We start from the raw sequence: 18,682 nt of genomic DNA on the forward strand, positions 1-18,682 counted from the left end.
TTTACAATATGTAGAATCTATGAGAACAAAAAGGTTAAAAACTTTCGTGAAACATCACAGCACAGTTGAAAAATATATGGCAAATAGAAATCCAAACTTGATGTTCAGAGATAGGTGGGAGGGGTTGAGTGGAGCTGAAGGATGGGACTAAAAACAAACAAAAGACAACTATTGTAAAATATACTGTGTCCGTAAAATGTATAAGTATGTTGCCCAGTGGTTTACTCCAATTAGGTTAGGGGTGGTAGGGTTAGGGGGAAATAAGAAAGGAAAATATATTTTTTTAAATATATATTTTATATACAGTACCAGTCAAAAGTTTGGATACCCCTACTCACCTACTTTTTCTTTAGTTTTTACTATTTTCTACATTGCAGAATAATAGTGAAGACATCAAAACCATGAAATAACACATATGGAATCATGTAGTAACCAAAAAAAGTTTCAAACAAATCCAGAATATTTATATTTCAGATTCTTCAAAGTAGCCACCCTTTGCCTTGACAGCTTTGCACATTGTTGGAATTCCCTCAAACAGCTTCATGAGGTAGTCACCTGGAATGCATTTCAATTAACAGGTGTGCCTTCTTAAAAGTTAATTTGTTGAATTTCTTTCCTTCTTAATGCATTTGAGCCAATGAGTTGTGTTGTGACAAGGTAGGGCTGGTATAGCCCTATTTGGTAAAAGACCAAGTCTTTGCTCAAATAAGCAAAGAGAAATGACAGTCCATCATTACTTTAAGACATGAAGGCCAGTCAATACAGAAAATGTCAAGAACTGTGAATGTTTCTTCAAGTGCAGTCGTAAAAACTATCAAATGCTATGATGAAACTGGCTCTCATGAGGACCGCCACAGGAAAGGAAAACCCAGAGTTACCTCTGGTCTGATGAGACCAAATTTGAGAATTTTGGTTCCAACCGCTGTCTTTGTGAGATGCAGAGTAGATTAACTTTTGATCTCTGCATGTGTGGTTCCCACCGTGAAGCATGGAGGAGGTGTGATGGTTCTTTGCTGGTGACACTGTCAGTGATTTATTCATAACTCAAGGCCACAGCATTCTGCAGCGATACGCCATCCCATCTGGTTTGCACTTAGTGGGCTATCATTTGTTTTTCAACAGGACAATGACCCAACACACCTTTAGGCTATGTAAGGGCTATTTGACCAAGGAGAGTGATGGAGTGCTGCATCAGATGACCTGGCCTCCACAATCACCTGACCTTACCCCAATTGAGATGGTTTGGGATGAGTTGGACCGCAGATTGAAGGAACAGCAGCCAGCAAGTGTTCAGCATATGTGGGAACTCCTTCAAGACAGTTGGAAAAGCTTTCCAGGTGAAGCTGGTTGAGAGAATGCCAAGCATGTGCAAAGCTGTCATCAAAGCAAAGGATGGCTATGTTGAAAAATCTAAAATATTAACTATTTTTTGGTTACTACATGATTCAATGTGTTATTTCATAGTTTTAATGTCTCCATTATTATTCTACAATGTAGAAAATTGTAAAAATTTTAAAAAAAAACTTGAATGAGTAGGTGTGTCCAAACTTTTGATTGGTACTGTATATATTTATAAGGAAATATATGGTGGATTGGAAATGATGCAGACATGTACAATGGAGGCCACAACTTGCAATATTAAAGCTGATCCGACCCCTCAAGAAAAAAGGGCTATTTTGATCACCTTTAACTAATTATCAGCAACAAACATTGCATAGCTCAAGATTAAAACTATCATGCTTTATAAAATAAGACAGTAATATCATCATACTGTACGACCTTGTGTACATCAGTTTTATATATTTCTATTTAAATCATTTAAATATTGGTTTTAAAATCAGCAAAGCTAGAACCCTGTACAAAGTGTTTACAAATGACCAATCATCCACAGTTCAGTAAAACATAGATGCAAAGGACAACTTTAAACATTACATGCTAACAAACAAGGGTTCCAAAGCAGTCTAAGAAAATGATAAATAACTACATTTTTACAAAACCTACCGTTCCTGAACATGGAAAGGAAACAAAGACACTGGACACATTAAAAAGATCCTTAATAAATTCAGGAAAATCCTGTCGACAACTACAGTTATATTGATATGACTCTATAAGCAGTGGTAACAAATCACACACTTTCCATGCCAGCTTAAGAACTACAGCTCAACTTTAAAAATGGCCAATAAGCCACTGAATAAGCTGCTAAACCGCAGTGGATAAGAGATATACTTATATAAAATAAGGACACCTCTGGCAGCAATAGATCAAAAGGCAGAGCCAGTCAGAGGGTCTTTTGGCATTAGGAGAGTATCTTAGTACTAGACAAGCCTACCTACAGTACATTCTAAAGCCATGGGGGTGAATCCTAACGTCCAATTCAGTCAATGTTTCACTTTAGGCTCCCATTGACATCAGAGCATAACCAAGTGAAAATTCAACTGAAGTGGAAGTTAGTATTCACCCCATTGTGCGCAGGGCAGGTTTGGTTAAGACACTGGAATGTTTTAAAGTAGCAGAGTGCTGGTGTGCCAGACAGTCAGCTCAGTCAGTACACAGGCTTGTAGAGGATCTGTCCATTGAGCAGCCTGCGTTTGAGTTCCTTCCACAGCAGGCTGCGCTCCCTCTGGGATCCCTTCATAAAGCCCCTGTTCTCCAGGGCACGGCGAGACAGGTAGGGGATGACCTCGTTGACTGGGCCGTAGGGGACGTATTTGTACACTGGGAATCCAGCCTGGCCTGTTCTCAGACACAGAGAGAGTGGGAGATGTTCTGTGACTGGAGAAGTAACAACCACTGGCAATGTGTTTCACGCAAGCACAGAAAAACATTGGAACCTAATTACATGTACAGGTATGGAAGGTATTTTTGTCTAAAAGTTAGTCTCTAAACTAATTTTCTAAATCAATAAAAAGCTAAATTATATAATAACAAAATGTGTAAGAACTGTGTGAACCCCTATTGATCTACACAGTAAAGATAGCTATGGTATGGTATCAGGTGACTGATGACGGAGTGAGACCCTGAGGTTGATTGTTTCGCACAAGATTTCTGACCAAAATGCCAATCAATAAATCTTGAACTCCAAAAAACCCATTAGTATTATGCAACACCTATCTACAGTTCTGAAGGTGTTGAGATTACAGTACCTAGTGGGAAGCTGATCTGATCACACATTCCGAGCAGCTGTCCAAAATAGACCTTGTTCTCAGTGGGTGACAGACCCATCTGGTTCATCCTGCAGAGAGACAACACAGACAGAATGTAAATATTTTTTAAAAACTTAACACTGTGCCTAAATAGACATCACCTCACTGATATATGTATTTACGTTTTAGTCATTTAGCACATAATCTTATCCAGAGCGACTTACAGGAGCAATTAGGGTTAAGTGCCTTGCTCAAGGGTAAAGAAAGATTTTTTTTACCTAGTCGACTCAGGGATTCGAACCAGTGACCTTTCGGTTACTGGCCGAACGCTCTTAACCACTTACTACATGCCCATTGATATAATACATTTGGTTTCTGTGAAGGGGTTTTACTACTGATTTGGTGCTTTGTGTTGAAAAATGTATGTAGAAAAAGTGTAGTAACTAGTCTAACCACCTCTTGATTTGAATAAAGCCCAGAGGCTGGTCTTACTTCTCCAGAGTGAATTTGACAGTGTCCTCGTTGTGTGACGCCACCATGACATTAGCCTTCCTGTTGTGCTCGATCTCTTCCAACACAAACTCTAAACATCTTTGGAGAATCAGGGAAAGACAAGGAACTTTGGCTATTCCATTCAGCTGATATGATAACTTCATCACATAATGCATCCAAATTCAACTATGTAAATACCCACTTACTAAAGTCACGCATAACACCAATGGTTATGATCTTAGGTCAGTTTTGCATTTTACACACGAATGGATTGGGGGTCGGGGAAGCTGATCCTAGATCTCTACCAAGGGGAAACTTCACCCCAAAGCACAGAAGGAGGTCTTACTTGTGGTACATCCGGTTGGTGGCCTCGTAGTCTGGGTTAATGGGGTCTTCATAGCCGATCTCCTCCGCCCTGCTCCTCTCCTGGTACATGTAGGCCCCGCGGACCAGCTTGGCCCCAAAGTACCAACCTTCACGCCGGGACAGCTCCACGTCCACAGACACATTGTCATAGGCTTCCTTTACAGGTAGTAAAGGGTAACACAATTATATAACGCTATGGTTAACACCAGAAATCTTGACATTTTTGGCACCAGGCTGTCCATAACACCTCTTATAAAGGGTAGGTAAGTAACACAATTGTGTTTAAATAATTTCATTTCAGGTTTATGTCAAAAAACAAACATGGCTATGGAAGGTTTATATGGATCATATACTAGGTTGGGCTTTTATGAGTCAAATATGGAAGGCTTACAAAACCTGTTTCACTCTAAGTGTATGACAAGTCTATACATAACAGGGATCCTCCCTACATACATATTATATGAGACTGTACATGTAGTCACATACACATGGTTAGCAAATGTTATTGCAAGTGTAGTGAAATGCTTATGCTTCTAGATCCGACAGTGCAGCAGTATTTAACAGGTAATATCTAACAATTCCACAACATAACCTATTATCTAATATCTAAAAAATCCTAATACACAATTAAGTAAGGGAATGGGATGAGAATATATAAGTATAAAATATATGGATGAGCAGTGAGAGCGACTAAGATGCAATAGATAGTGAAGGATACAGTATACACATGAGATGAGTAATGTGAGATATGTAAACATTCTTAAAGTGGCATTATTAGGTGACTAGTGTTCCATTTATTAAAGTGCCCAATGATATCAAGTCTGTAGGTAGGCAGCCACCTTTCTGGTTATTGTCTTTTATGATCTTTTTTGCCTTCCTGTGACATCGAGTGTTGTAGGTGTCCTGGAGGGAAGGTAGTTTGCCCCCAGTGATGCATTGTGCAGACCGCACAACCATTTGGAGAGCCCTGCGGTTTTGAGCGGTGCAGTTGCCGTACCAGGCGGTGATACAGTCAGACAGAGTGCTCTCAATTGTGCACCTGTAAAAGTTAGTGAGGGTTTTATGTGACAAGCCACATTTTTTCGGCCTCCTGAGGTTGAAGAGGCGCTATTGCGCCTTCTTTACCACACTATCTGTGTGCGAGGACCATTTCATTTTGTCGGTGATATGTACACCGAGGAACTTAAAACTTTCCACCTTCTCCACTGCTGTCCCGTCGATGTGGATATGGGGGTGCTCCCTTTGCTGTTTCCTGAAGTCCACGAAGTCCACATGACTTTTGTTTTGCTGACATTGAGTGAGAGGTTATTTTCCTGACACCACACTCTGAGGGCCCTCACCTCCTCCCTGTAGGCCGTCTCGTCGTTGTTGGTAATCAAGCCTACCACTGTAGTGTTGTCTGCAAACTTGATCATTGAGTTGGAGGCGTGCATGGCCCCATGGTCATTGGTGAACAGGGAGTACAGGAGGGGGCTGAGCACGCACCCCTGTCGGGCCCCAGTGTTATGGATCAGCGAAGTGGACTACCTTCATCACCTGGGGGCGGCCCGTCAGGAAGTCCAGGACCCAGTTGCACAGAGCGGGGTCGAGACTCAGAGCCTCAAGGTTAATGATGAGTTTGGAGGGTACTATGGTGCTGGATGCTGAGCTGTATTCAATGAACAGCATTCTTACATAGGTATTCCTCTTGTCTAGATGGGATAGGGTAGTGTGCAGTGTGACAGTGATTGCATCGTCTGTGGACCTATTGGGGTGGTAAGCAAACTGGAGTGGGTCTAGGGAGTCAGGTAGGGTGGAGGTGATATGATCCTTGACTAGTCTGTCAAACTTCATGATGACAGAAGTGAGTGCTACGGGGCAATAGTCATTTAGTTCAGTTACCTTAGCTTTCTTGGGAACAGGAACAATGGTGGCCATCTTGAAGCATGTGGGGACAGCAGACTCGGATTGATTGAATATGTCCGTAAACACACCAGCCAGCTGGTCTGCGCATGCTCTGAGGACGTGGCTAGGGATGCGATCTGGGCCGGCAGCCCTGCGAGGGTTAACACGTTTAAATGTTTTACTCACGTCAGTCACGGAGAAGGAGAGCCCACAGTCTTTGGTAGCGGGCCGTGTCAGTGGCACTGTATTGTCCTCAAAGTGCGCAAAGAAGTTGTTTAATTTGTCTGGGATCAAGACGTCGATGTCAAAGATGGGGCTGGTTTGATTGATTGTCTGTCGACCCTGCCACATACGTCTCGTGTTTGAGCCGTTGAATTGCGGCTCCACTTTGTCTCTATACTGACACTTTGCTTGTTTGATTACCTTACGGAGGGAATAACTACACTTTGTATTCAGTCATGTTTCCAGTCACCTTGCAATGATTAAATGCGGTGATACGTGCTTTCAGTTTTGCGCAAATGCTGCCATCAATCCACGGTTTCTGGTTAGGGAAGGTTTTAGTAGTCATAGTGGGAACAACATCTCCTATACAGCTTATATGTCAATGTTATTGTCTGAGGCTACGCTGAAATCGATATGCTGATAGAATTTAGGGAGCCTTGTTCTCAGATTAGCTTTGTTAAAATCCCCAACTACAATAAATGCAGCCTCAGGATATATGGTTTCCAGTTTGCATAAAGTCCAGTGAAGTTCCTTGATGGCTGTCTTGGTATCCGCTTGCGGGGGGATATACACGGCTGTGACTATAACCGAGGAGAGTTTTCTTGGAAGATAATACGGTCGGCCTCACCTTAAGATAGCACTGGTAGGTGTTGAAGATGATGGGCTTCTCTCTGTTGAAGATCCTCTGCATCTCCAGGGTCAGTCTGCTGATGGCCGGCTGGAAGTACGTCTGCTCAGCATCCACCATCAGCCTCACCCCGTTCTCCACCGCATGCTGGGATAAAGGGAAGGACAAAAGCTTTTTGTTAACTTCTGTCAGTTAGCATCAACACCCGGTCAGCTCCAGAAAAGTGAGCAGAAAATGTTGTTGAGCATCTGAAACCCTTCAGTGATCTTGCTCCTACCTAGGCTATAGAAACGTATGAGTCTAAGCCTTCTATTTCAGAGCATGTTACATTTGACATTTTAGTCATTTAGCAGACTGTGCTTTCCAGAGCCACTTACAATTACTGCATTCATCTTAAGATAGCTACGTGAGACAACACATATCACAGTCATAGTCGTAGCATGTTGAGGTCTTTGGCCATCTTGTGTTGCCATGTAGTCCAGCCATGCTAATGCAATCTCAAGGGACCAAGGTATTATTTGTATCTATAGAGACTCACTTAAGAGCAAACAGACTTTGGATACAACACGTCATAGTAGACTCTTGGTCCTGTTGGAGCAGTGCAACTACAATTCAAACACAACCTTTCCCAAAAATGATGACACACTGCTGAAGTAAATCAGAACATTTGTAATAAGAATAAACAAAACTATTGCCAAAAGGTTTATTTCCAATAAACTCCCGTATGGCCTGCTCACTGAGGCAGGGCTGAGAGTAAGAGAAGATTCTTGTAAAAATCTGATATATACTACATTCCATGGTTCAATTAGAATATGAATATGTGGACAACTACAAATACCTAGGTGTCTGGCTAGACTGTAAATACCTAGGTGTCTGACTAGACTGTAAATACCTAGGTGTCTGGCTAGACTGTAAACTCTCCTTCCGGACTCATATTAAGCATCTCCAATCCAAAATTAAATCTAGAAATCGGCATCCTATTTCGCAACAAAGCCTGATTCACTCACGCTGCCAAACATACCCTCGTAAAACGGACTATTTTACCGATCCTCGACTTCGGAGATGTAATTTACAAAATAGCCTCCAACACTCTACTCAGCAAACTGGATGCAGTCTATCACAGTACCACCCGTTTTGTCACCAAAGCCCCATATACCACCCACCACTGCGACCTGTATGCTCTCGTCGGCTGGCCCTCGCTACATATTCGTCGCCAAACCCACTGGCTCCAGGTCATCTATAAGTCTTTGCTAGGTAAAGCGTCGCCTTATCTCAGCTCACTGGTCACCATAGCAACACCCACCCATAGCACGAGCTCCAGCAGGTATATCTCACTGGTCATCCCCAAAGCCAACACTTCCTCTGGCCGCCTTTCCTTCCAGTTCTCTGCTGCCAAAGACTTGAACGAATTGCAAAAATCGCTGAAGTTGGAGACTAATATCTCCCTCACTAACTTTAAGCATCAGCTAGCTGAGCAGCTTATCGATTGCTGCAGCTGTACACAGCCCATCTGTAAATAGCCCATCCAACCACCTACCTCATCATCATATTGTTTTTATTTATTTTTGCTATTTTGCACACCAGTATTTCTACTTTCACATCATCATCTGCACATCTATCAGTGTTAATTTGCTAAATTGTAATTACTTCGCTACTATGGCCTATTTATTGCCTTACCTCCTTACTCCATTTGCACACACTGTATATAGATTTTTATATTGTGTTATTGACTGTACTTTTGTTTATCCCATGTGTAACTCTGTGTTGTTGTTTTTTGTCACACTGCTTTGCTTTATCTTGGCCAGGTCGCAGTTGTAAATGAGAACTTGTTCTCAACTGGCCTACCTGGTTAAATAAAGGTGAAATATATATATTTTTTATAAAAATGAATATGTGAATATCTGGGTTAATATACTGTTGTTAAATTTTAAAGCCATGCTAGTTAACAGTGCCTATGTTTCACTCAAAAATCCCCCCACCTTGGCCAGAACATCCACTCTCTGCAGCATCCTCTTCATCTGTTTCTCCTCTTCAACAGTGAACTTCCTCAACAGAGGCTCCAGCTGACCAGTCTAGAAAATCAGAAGACACATTTCATTTAGTCAACCCTGACCTAAACTATAAAATGCATGTATGTATATGTATGCATATACTGTATGTACACTGCATGGATGGATGGATTTGTGCAGGTACATAATGCACTTCATGAGTTTCTGTGTACAAACACATTCAGGTAGATATCCTACAGTACTATGCCTGTATGTTAAATATTACAAGGATATGTCAATTTATGTGTGTGGGCGTGCATGTGTAATATGTGGCTAGCTCGCCTCAACATTGGGAATGACGAGCAGGTTTGAGATCGATGTTCGGTCATTAATCAAGCTGTTCCAGTCCAGAAGGTCTATCGTTCTGGTGGACATGATGTAAATTACATATTCAAAGTCAAATTCAGTCCTGTATGCACATCCTATCTATTGAATAGTTGATTGTTTGTGTGCTCATGATGCATTCCAGGTTCAGCCTCTTACCCTGATGAGCCCAGTTTCTCTCCAGTAAACCAGTTCTCAATGTCAACTTTATTTCCAACCCCCAGCTTTGTCAAACTTTCCTGTAGCAAACAGAAGTACAGTATTATAGAGCCATTATTGCATGGAACTCCCATTTCATATGTTCAAATGAACAGCAAACCTGGTTGAAAACAAGATAAAGCAACACCTAACAGCACAACGCCTCTCCCCAATTTGACCTAGATATTTTGTATGTATTGATATGTAGGCCGTGTGTGCCGTTTAAAAATGTACAGTATGTAGTTCTGTCCTTGAGCTGTTTTTGTTTTTTAATATTCTGTATTATGTCATCGTTCATGTTTTGTGTGAACCCCAGGAAGAGTAGCTGCTGCTTGCGCAACAGATAAATGGTGATCCTAATAAAATACCAAAATTGGATTCCATTTTTTTAATGAATATCAATAACTATTAACGATGAAACATAGATAGATAGGAAATTAGTATCAGGAAAAACAATTAATAAATGTTTCATCATTTTGGTATGGTGTTTTCACAGGTGTTTTTGTCTCAAAGGAACCATAAGGCTCTCACAGATATGAAGTATGTTAGATCTAGGTAGTCTTCTTAGTAGCAGAGAGTCGGTTTGGGTGATTTCTAGCTGGTAAACTGCTTGAACTTAGTCACATCTCCACTTTGACTGTTGCTCTAGGTGACACGCACCTTCAGCTGTTCCAGTTCCAGTTTCTGCTCCAGTGCATCCATGCCAGACTTCCCCTGCTGTGCTGCCAGCAGGTTGAAGAACCTCCTCCATTTCACCAGCACCTCTGAGAACTGGAGCTGGAGAGGGGAGGAAACAGGTCATAACACCAACAAACAATCAAACAAAAAAAGCTGCACTCTGTCACGATCACTGCCAATGTTAAATCAAGGGCTAAAAGAGAGAGTCTAACAGGCAGAGGGTGTCTAACTCACCAGGAACTGTGGGCGGCCCAGGGCAGTCATCTTAATGGCAGAAAATCCATCTACAGAGGCCCCCCCTGAGAGTCAGAGATACAACATAACATTTAGTACAGCAATAACATGATTGATAAATATATCATAATAATCATATCAAGCATAATATCTGCAAAAAAACAATTTTTTGACTCATTTAATTAATTGAACTCACTGCATTTGATTGCGTTCTCACCTGAGGCTTTTATGCAGTTGAGGAAGGTCTCCATCTGGTTGTCACACTTGGCCTCATCAGCATAGAAGTATGTCCTGGCACTGACCACACCCCCACGACGGTCCCCAAACTGACGGTGGGCCTTGTACTTCTTCTCACGGTGGTCAACGCCTAAAGTCAGAAAACATAATGTCGTCTAATGTAACAAGACTTTCCTCTAGACTCAAGGATACTCACACAGAACACGGAGGGAAAGACAAGAGAAGCCTTTCCAAAGGAATGACCCTCACTAAACAATCTAGATCTAAATTGGCATAGATACCTAGAGATCGGTTTTTCATAAAATTAAAAATTGTGACAGATATTAGACAGGCATGTGCCTCTTGGTAAGGCAACACATCTGCAGATATATATATATATATACACACACATATAAAGTTTGTACACACCTGCTCACTCAGGGGTTTTTCTTTCTTTATTTCTTAAATTTTACCCCCTTTTCTCCCCAATTTTCGTGGTATCCAATTGCTAGTAATTACTATCTTGTCTCATCGCTACAACTCCCGTACGGTCGGGAGAGACGAAGGTCGAAAGCCACGCGTCCTCCGAAACACAACCCAGGCCTCCAACCCGGAAGCCAGCCGCACCAATGTGTCGGAGGAAACACCGTGCACCTGGCTCCCTTGGTTAGCGCGCACTGTGCCCGGCCCGCCACAGGAGTCGCTGGTGCGCGATGAGACAAGGATATCCCTACCGGCCAAACCCTCCCTAACCCGGACGACGCTAGGCCAATTGTGCGTCGCCCCACGGACCTCCCGGTCGTGGCCGGCTGCGACAGAGCCTGGGCGCGAACCCAGAGCCTCTGGTGGCGCAGCTAGCGCTGCGATGCAGTGCCCTAGACAACTGCGCCACCCGGGAGGCCCCCCGGTTTTTCTTTATTTGAACTATTTTATACATTGTAGAATTATAGTGAAGACATCAACTATGAAATAACACATATGGAATCATGTAGTAACCAAAAAAAGTGTAATACATATTTTTGGGGTTTGTTTACGTAGCCACCCTTTGCCTTGATGACAGCATTGCACACTCTTGGAATTCCCAAACCATCTCAATTGGGTTGAGATCAGGTGATTGTGGAGGCCAGGTCATCTGATGCAGCAATCCATCACTCTCCTTCTTATTCAAACAGCCCTTACACAGCCTGGAGGTGTTAGGTCATTGTCCTGTTGAAAAACACATGATAGTCCCACTTATCGCAAACCAGATGGGATGGTGTATCGCTGCAGAATGCTGTGGTAGCCATGCTGGTTAAGCGTGCCTTGAATTCTAAATAAACCATAGACAGTGACACCAGCAAAGCACCGCCACACCTCCTCCATCCTTCACTGTGGGAACCACATATGTGGAGATCTGTTCACCCACTATGTGTCTCACAAAGACACAGCGTTTGGAACCAAAAATCTCAAATTTGGACTCGTCAGACCAAAGGACAGATTTCCACCGGCCTAATGTCCATTGCTCATGTTTCTTGTCCCAAGCAAGTCTCTTCTTCTTATTGGTGTCCTTTAGTAGTGGTTTCTTCGCAGCAATTCGACCATGAAGGCCTGATTAACGCAGTCTCCTCTGAACAGTTGATGTTGAGATGTGTGTTACTTGAACTCTGTGAAGCATTTATTTGGGCTGCAATCTGGGGTGCAGTTAACTCAAATGAACTTATCCTCTGCAGCAGAGGTAACTCTGGGTCTTCCTTTCCTGTGGCGGTCCTCATGAGCGGCAGTTTTTGGTTTTTGCGACTGTACTTGAAGAAACTTTCAAAGTTCTTAATTTTCCAGATTGACTGACCTTCATGTCTTAAAGTAACGATGGACTGTCATTTCTCTTTGCTTATTTGAGCTGTTCTTGCATAATATGGATTTGGTCTTTTACCAAATAGGGCTATATTCTGTATACTACCCCTACCTTGTCACAACACAACTGATTGGCTCAAATGCATTAAGGAAAGAAATTCCACAAATTAACTTAACAAGGCACACCTGTTAATTGAAATGCATTCCAGGTGACTACCTCATGGAGCTGGTTGAGAGAATGCAAAGAGTGTGCAAAGCTGTAATCAAGGCAATGGGTGGCTACTTTGAAGAACCTCAAATTTAAAATATATTTTCATTTGTTTAACACTTTTTTGGTTACTACATGATTCCATGTGTGTTATTTCATAGTTTTGATTTCTTTCCTATTATTCTACAATGTAGAAAACAGTACAAATAAAGAAAAACCCTGGAATGAGTAGGTGTTTCCAAACTTTTGACTGGTATTGATATATACACTGCTCAAAAAAATAAAGGGAACACTTAAACACTGTGAAATCAAACTGTCCACTTATGAAGCAACACTGATTGACAATAAATTTCACATGCTGTTGTGCAAATGGAATAGACAACAGGTGGAAATTATAGGCAATTAGCAAGACACCCCCAATAAAGGAGTGGTTCTGCAGGTGGTGACCACAGACCACTTTTCAGTTCCTATGCTTCCTGGCTGATGTTTTGGTCACTTTTGAATGCTGGTGGTGCTTTCACTCTAGTGGTAGCATGAGACGGAGTCTACAACCCACACAAGTGGCTCAGGTAGTGCAGCTCATCCAGGATGGCACATCAATGCGAGCTGTGGCAAGAAGGTTTGCTGTGTTGTCAGCGTAGTGTCCAGAGCATGGAGGCGCTACCAGGAGACAGGCCAGTACATCAGGAGATGTGGAGGAGGCCGTAGGAGGGCAACAACCCAGCAACAGGACCGCTACCTCCGCCTTTGTGCAAGGAGGAGCAGGAGGAGCACTGCCAGAGCCCTGCAAAATGACCTCCAGTAGGCCACAAATGTGCATGTGTCTGCTCAAACGGTCAGAAACAGACTCCATGAGGGTGGGATGAGGGCCCGACGTCCACAGGTGGGGGTTGTGCTTACAGCCCAACACCGTGCAGGACGTTTGGCATTCGCCAGAGAAGACCAAGATTGGCAAATTCGCCACTGGCGCCCTGTGCTCTTCACAGATGAAAGCAGGTTCACACTGAGCACATGTGACAGACGTGACAGAGTCTGGAGACGCCGTGGAGAACGTTCTGCTGCCTGCAACATCCTCCAGCATGACCGGTTTGGCAGTGGGTCAGTCATGGCGTGGGGTGGCATTTCTTTGGGGGGGGGCGCACAGCCCTCCATGTGCTCGCCAGAGGTAGCCTGACTGCCATTAGGTACCGAGATGAGATCCTCAGACCCCTTGTGAGACCATATGCTGGTGCGGTTGGCCCTGGGTTCCTCCTAATGCAAGACAATGCTAGACCTCATGTGGTTGGAGTGTGTCAGCAGTTCCTGCAAGAGGAAGGCATTGATGCTATGGACTGGCCCGCCCGTTCCCCAGACCTGAATCCAATTGAGCACATCTGGGACATCATGTCTCGCTCCATCCACTAACGCCACGTTGCACCACAGACTGTCCAGGAGTTGGCGGATGCTTTAGTCCAGGTCTGGGAGGAGATCCCTCAGAAGACCATCCGCCACCTCATCAGGAGCATGCCCAGGCGTTGTAGGGAGGTCATACAGGCACGTGGAGGCCACACACACTGAGCCTCATTTTGACTTGTTTTAAGGACATTACATCAAAGTTGGATCAGCCTGTAGTGTGGTTTTCCACTTTAATTTTGAGTGTGACTCCAAATCCAGACCTCCATGGGTTGATAAATTTGATTTCCATTGATAATTTTTGTGTGATTTTGTTGTCAGCACATTCAACTATGTAAAGAAAAGAATATTTCATTCATTCAGATCTAGGATGTGTTATTTTAGTGTTCACTTTATTTTTTTGAGCAGTGTATATAACTGCCCCTGGTGAGCACATTAAGTAATACTGTATACCCCGGTATGGTACAAAAACAGTATGAGTATGAAAATCTGGATACCGATCAACCCTACATACTTGCCCTCATTAACCCCTCCAGACTAAATCCAGATCAAACCTGCTCCCTCAACCATGCAATCTCATGTAACAAACATCATGTAAGACCTCTATATTAACCCTTAAATGGCCGCTGGCATAGACCCAGAAAGTTAGCATTCAGGAACATTGCTGAACCGACAGACATTTTGGCAATGCGCCCCCACTGCTTCCACACGCACAGTTATGTGCCCCGTATGAAAGGGGTTCCACCTCCCACCAACCAGATGGCCTGATACATCAGTAATGAAACATTTATGTAAAGTAACATTACTGTGGTCATGCTCCTGCGTTACAAAGAATTCTGTAGCTGGCACTGCAATAAATTATGAAGTGCATAAATAACCAATCAATTACAACAAAACTCACAATCATAACCAAATAAATGAATTGTAAATCAAACTGAAAACTCATTTTGAATTGTTAATCCGTTTCAGTCAACAAATACACACCTGGACTTTCTTTCTCAGCTTCAGACACACAGGCACTGAAAGAGAGGAAACATCGAAATAACATGACAACAATTGAGAGATACTTATATCAAGTGTTCAGGTGTTTAGTACCAAATAAGACATTGGAAATAATGTTGAAGTAAGTAGATGGGGAGGAAAATGGGGTCCCAGTAATGAACTGGATTATGACTCATTTCATAAATCAAGGTCATGCACTGAAGATTATCACAATTTGTGGCAGCAGCCCCCCAAGAAGCTGTTAAAATCAGTTCCAGCTCTGCGTTTCATAACCACAGAGTGTGTGCCAATATGTTGACTGTACTATATATATATGGTACGCACGACAGCGGGATTGGGGGGAGGGTGTTAACATTATGTAGAAGTGCAAATGTCTTGCTAGTTGATCTCTTGTGCCGTCGTGGACTTCTGATCACTGAGACTGTTGACTGTTTCAAAAGCTCACAGCCTAGGTTAATCCAGAAAGATCCAGTCCAGAACCGAACCTAATACACAAGCTTGAATAACATAAAGGAAATTGATCTCTCATTAGCACATTTATGTATTTTTTTTTATTACCCTTATTTTACCAGTTAAGTTGACTGAGAACACATTCTCATTTTCAGCAACAACCTGGGAAATAGTTACATGGGAGAGGAGGGTGGATGAATGAGCCAATTAAAAGCTGGGGATGATTTGCTGGCCATGATGGTTGGAGGGCCAGATTGGAAGGACACCGGGGCTAACACCGCTACGCTCACAACAAGCGCAATGGGATCTTCAGTGACCACAGAGAGCCAGGGCACCTGTTTAAGACAGAACCCTACACAGGGCAATGTCCCTAATCACAGCCCTGGGGCAATGGGATATTTTTTTAGACCAGAGAAAAGAGTGCCTTCTGATGGCCCTACAACACCACCTCAAGCAGCATCTGGTCTCCCATCCAGGGACTGACGATGATCAACCCTGCATAGCTTCAGAGGCAAGCTAGCAGTGAGATGCAGGGTGGTATGCTGCTGGCATCTTTCCGTGCTGTTGGTTGTTTCAGTGATTGCCATGGCTTAATGTTATCAAGGGGTAAATATTTGCACAGGCTAACTGCACAAATTGCATGAAAGTTTTAACATCAATTAGTTGAGTCTGGAAGTTTGAAAGTAATAGACTTCAGAAAATCGTTTAAAGTATGTACTTTGCCAACCTTGATTCAAAAATAAAAGGTTGATTACAACTCTGGTACACTCTCACAGTGATTCATTCACAATGAGTCCTCTTCCTCTCTGGTACATCCAATTATTAACAAGAGAGAAGAGGATGTTGTGTGTTACTCCACCAACGTAGGCTGGCTTCAAAAGTCCTAATTAGTCTGCTGTGGAGAGTTCCACAGAAATGAGGTAGGGTCAGACTGTTACCAAGTTGGTCTTTAATGGTGTCACTAACCTTTTCACTATCCTTCCCATCTACCACCCCACCCTCTTCATTATTCAGCCTATTAGTTCAGCTTGAATGTGTGCATAGTCAGGCTATAAGAAAATCCCTAACCAAACAAGGGAAGGCTGTTTCTCAAAACACATGAAAACATAACACGCCCTGGGCCTCTTTTGAAAGGGTGCATCAAGTAACAACAGGGCTGGCTTGTCTCAATCCACTGCATGTGACTGCATTCTCAAAGGGACTGGAATAAACATGCTTCTTCAGCTAACAAATCAGGAGAGAGCCTCGAGGGGTATGTCGAAACTAACCAATGGTGGCCGGGTAGTGCTGGGAAATGTCAGATGCTGAAAGTGATGCATCGCTTACAATCCATTTGAGACCATGAAAAATGGGATGGGCATATTTTATGCTGAGAAGTTGTAAACACAGGTTTTTATGAATATGAAACATGAGTAGGCCTGTGTGTTTTAGAGGGGGAGAGTGTGTTTGATAGGGGAGATAGACATAGCAGGGAGAGCCCACAATCGGAGAAAAGTGCAACATATGGAACTGACCATATGGCATGTTCCCCAATAGTATTGGATCACCTAGTATTATTTTGATTGTAGCCTTTTGCCATAGGTCAATTGCAGAAAATGTTTACCTAGTGACTACTGAGGTAAAAGTATAGGCATCTCACGCTATATCACATTGCTACAAATAATCAATGATTCCTAATAAGTTATGAATCTAGAAAATGTGAAAGCTTGTATTTGTAATGTGGATACTGCAAGAGTCCTATATCCTCTATTAGTGTTACTTCAGCTGGGGTTGTGACTAATGAGATACAGACTACTACAGCAGACTAGAATGGCAGAGACTACTTACTCCATCTCCTTCTTCTCTGCCTCCTCCTGGGTCAGGTCCTCCTCCACACTGTAATCCAGGACTGACCCCACGCCGAAGGCCTGGTTCTTATGGATCAGAGGCTTGATTGAGTTGTGGTCCTCCCCGGCCACAAACTGTCCATAGAACGTCATCTTCATCAGCCTCTCAAACAACCGCTGGCCAAATACCTTCTTGCTAAGGTCCATCAACTATGGACAGAGCAAATAATCCACTGCGTTAGACCCACAACTCGCCAGTAAGAGTAGTGTTCCTTTTAATTTGATCCCCCCCCCCAGGAGCTGATCTATGAAAACCACCACCTTCGACTTTCATTTCAGTCACAAGATTCAATACAAATGGTATGATAAGATAGTTTTGATAACACCTGCGTCAGTCACAGCGGCTGTGCAGACAGTCAGCCAGGCTAATGATAATAGGCCTAAACTACTTGTGCACCTGGAAATGTTAGGCTGTGAAATGAATGTAAGCTGTTCTTCTGCAAGCATGTTGAATAATGGCCCTTTTGACAGTCAGAAATGTCCATTACGTTATCTGATATATGACAGTTAGCCTACTAACCACACCTGTAAAAACTAATCAAAGGAATGTAGCAAAAACAATCTAATCAAAATAATGTCCCTACCTCCTTGTTCTTGTCAACGAGGAAGTCGAATGTGCAAAGCTTGAAGACCAACAGACTTCTAAGCAACTCAATGTTATTTTTACTTTTGTAAGCTTCATGAGTATTGTTAAAGTCGATTTCGATCTTCTGTGTTTGAGCATCGGTGGTATTTTTTGACTGGATGCTGAGGTCCGCTTGAACAGCTTTCACCACAGTGCACTCATCAACTTGCTTCTCTTTCCCTCCTTCAACCTCATCACGTTGCGTGGATGCGACCGTGGAGCGAAATCTCCCGTGAGACAAGCATATTCTCTTGATGTTGTCGGAACTTAACTTGACTAGAGCTGGTACTACTTTATTGTACGACATTTTTAAAAATGTTATTTACTTTTAGTATTTAAATTCGTTCAAACTAGTTTTATTGCGTTTAAGGGCGCGTGGATCCACCACTTTTCGTTCCTGGCTAGACTGAAAGCCAGAATAAGTTGTTGCACAGCGTTTATAACCCAAGGTACGTATTTAGTAGGCACGCCTACTCTGACGCATCTGGCAGGAACTCCGCGTAGTGAGGACTCCCCAGTCAGTAAAACCCGTTTCCCCTTGCCCCCTCCCCAGTCCCCACCGTTGTTGTGTAAACAATTTTTGGCAAGGTGTGCTAGTGTGTTTGACTTAATGGTATCTCCTGCCTGAAAGAAAGTACAGCAATCAATGGGTTTATTTATCCTACAATTCAATACTGCCTGGGAGCCAGATTTATGCAACCATTCTGTCACAAAGTTTTTTTTTTTGAGTTAACACTTCACCCAAGTCAATACATATGCCTACAAGGCCCAAAGAAATGTTGAACTAGTTGTCATCCATCCGACCATAGACATGTGTGTGTACTGTGAGAATGTGCTACTTCCTATTTTCAACAAC

The 18,682-nt window shown here is 42.8% G+C and overlaps 1 protein-coding gene across 1 annotated transcript; it reads right to left on the bottom strand.

Annotated features, from left to right (window-relative positions):
• Positions 1-1,638: 1,638 nt before the first annotated feature.
• Positions 1,639-18,258, bottom strand: LOC129814397 (proline dehydrogenase 1, mitochondrial-like). The gene is made up of 14 exons (XM_055867504.1): positions 17,786-18,258; positions 17,143-17,351; positions 14,848-14,882; positions 10,435-10,584; positions 10,218-10,282; positions 9,966-10,082; positions 9,267-9,346; positions 9,066-9,147; positions 8,715-8,807; positions 6,736-6,882; positions 3,982-4,157; positions 3,636-3,734; positions 3,144-3,232; positions 1,639-2,733 (listed from the first exon to the last, which is right to left on the bottom strand). The coding sequence occupies exons 1-14, from the start codon at positions 18,131-18,133 to the stop codon at positions 2,543-2,545; spliced, it is 1,881 nt and encodes a 626-aa protein (XP_055723479.1). The 5' UTR covers positions 18,134-18,258; the 3' UTR covers positions 1,639-2,542.
• Between the last annotated feature and the right edge of the window lie 424 nt (positions 18,259-18,682).

The sequence above is a fragment of the Salvelinus fontinalis genome, chromosome 2 (genome assembly GCF_029448725.1).
Source record: "Salvelinus fontinalis isolate EN_2023a chromosome 2, ASM2944872v1, whole genome shotgun sequence".
Lineage (NCBI taxonomy): Eukaryota > Metazoa > Chordata > Actinopteri > Salmoniformes > Salmonidae > Salvelinus > Salvelinus fontinalis.

What these genes read in the sequence shown, in the direction of transcription:
- LOC129814397 (XM_055867504.1), bottom strand. Translation starts at nt 18,133, where the DNA reads ATGTCGTACAATAAAGTAGTACCAGCTCTAGTCAAGTTAAGTTCCGAC. An exon ending in TGGAACTGGAACAGCTGAAG is followed by an intron (nt 9,347 to 9,965) that starts GTGCGTGTCACC and finishes TGTTTGCTACAG; the next exon opens with GAAAGTTTGACAAAGCTGGG. An exon ending in GAGAAACTGGGCTCATCAGG is followed by an intron (nt 9,148 to 9,266) that starts GTAAGAGGCTGA and finishes CATGTCCACCAG; the next exon opens with AACGATAGACCTTCTGGACT.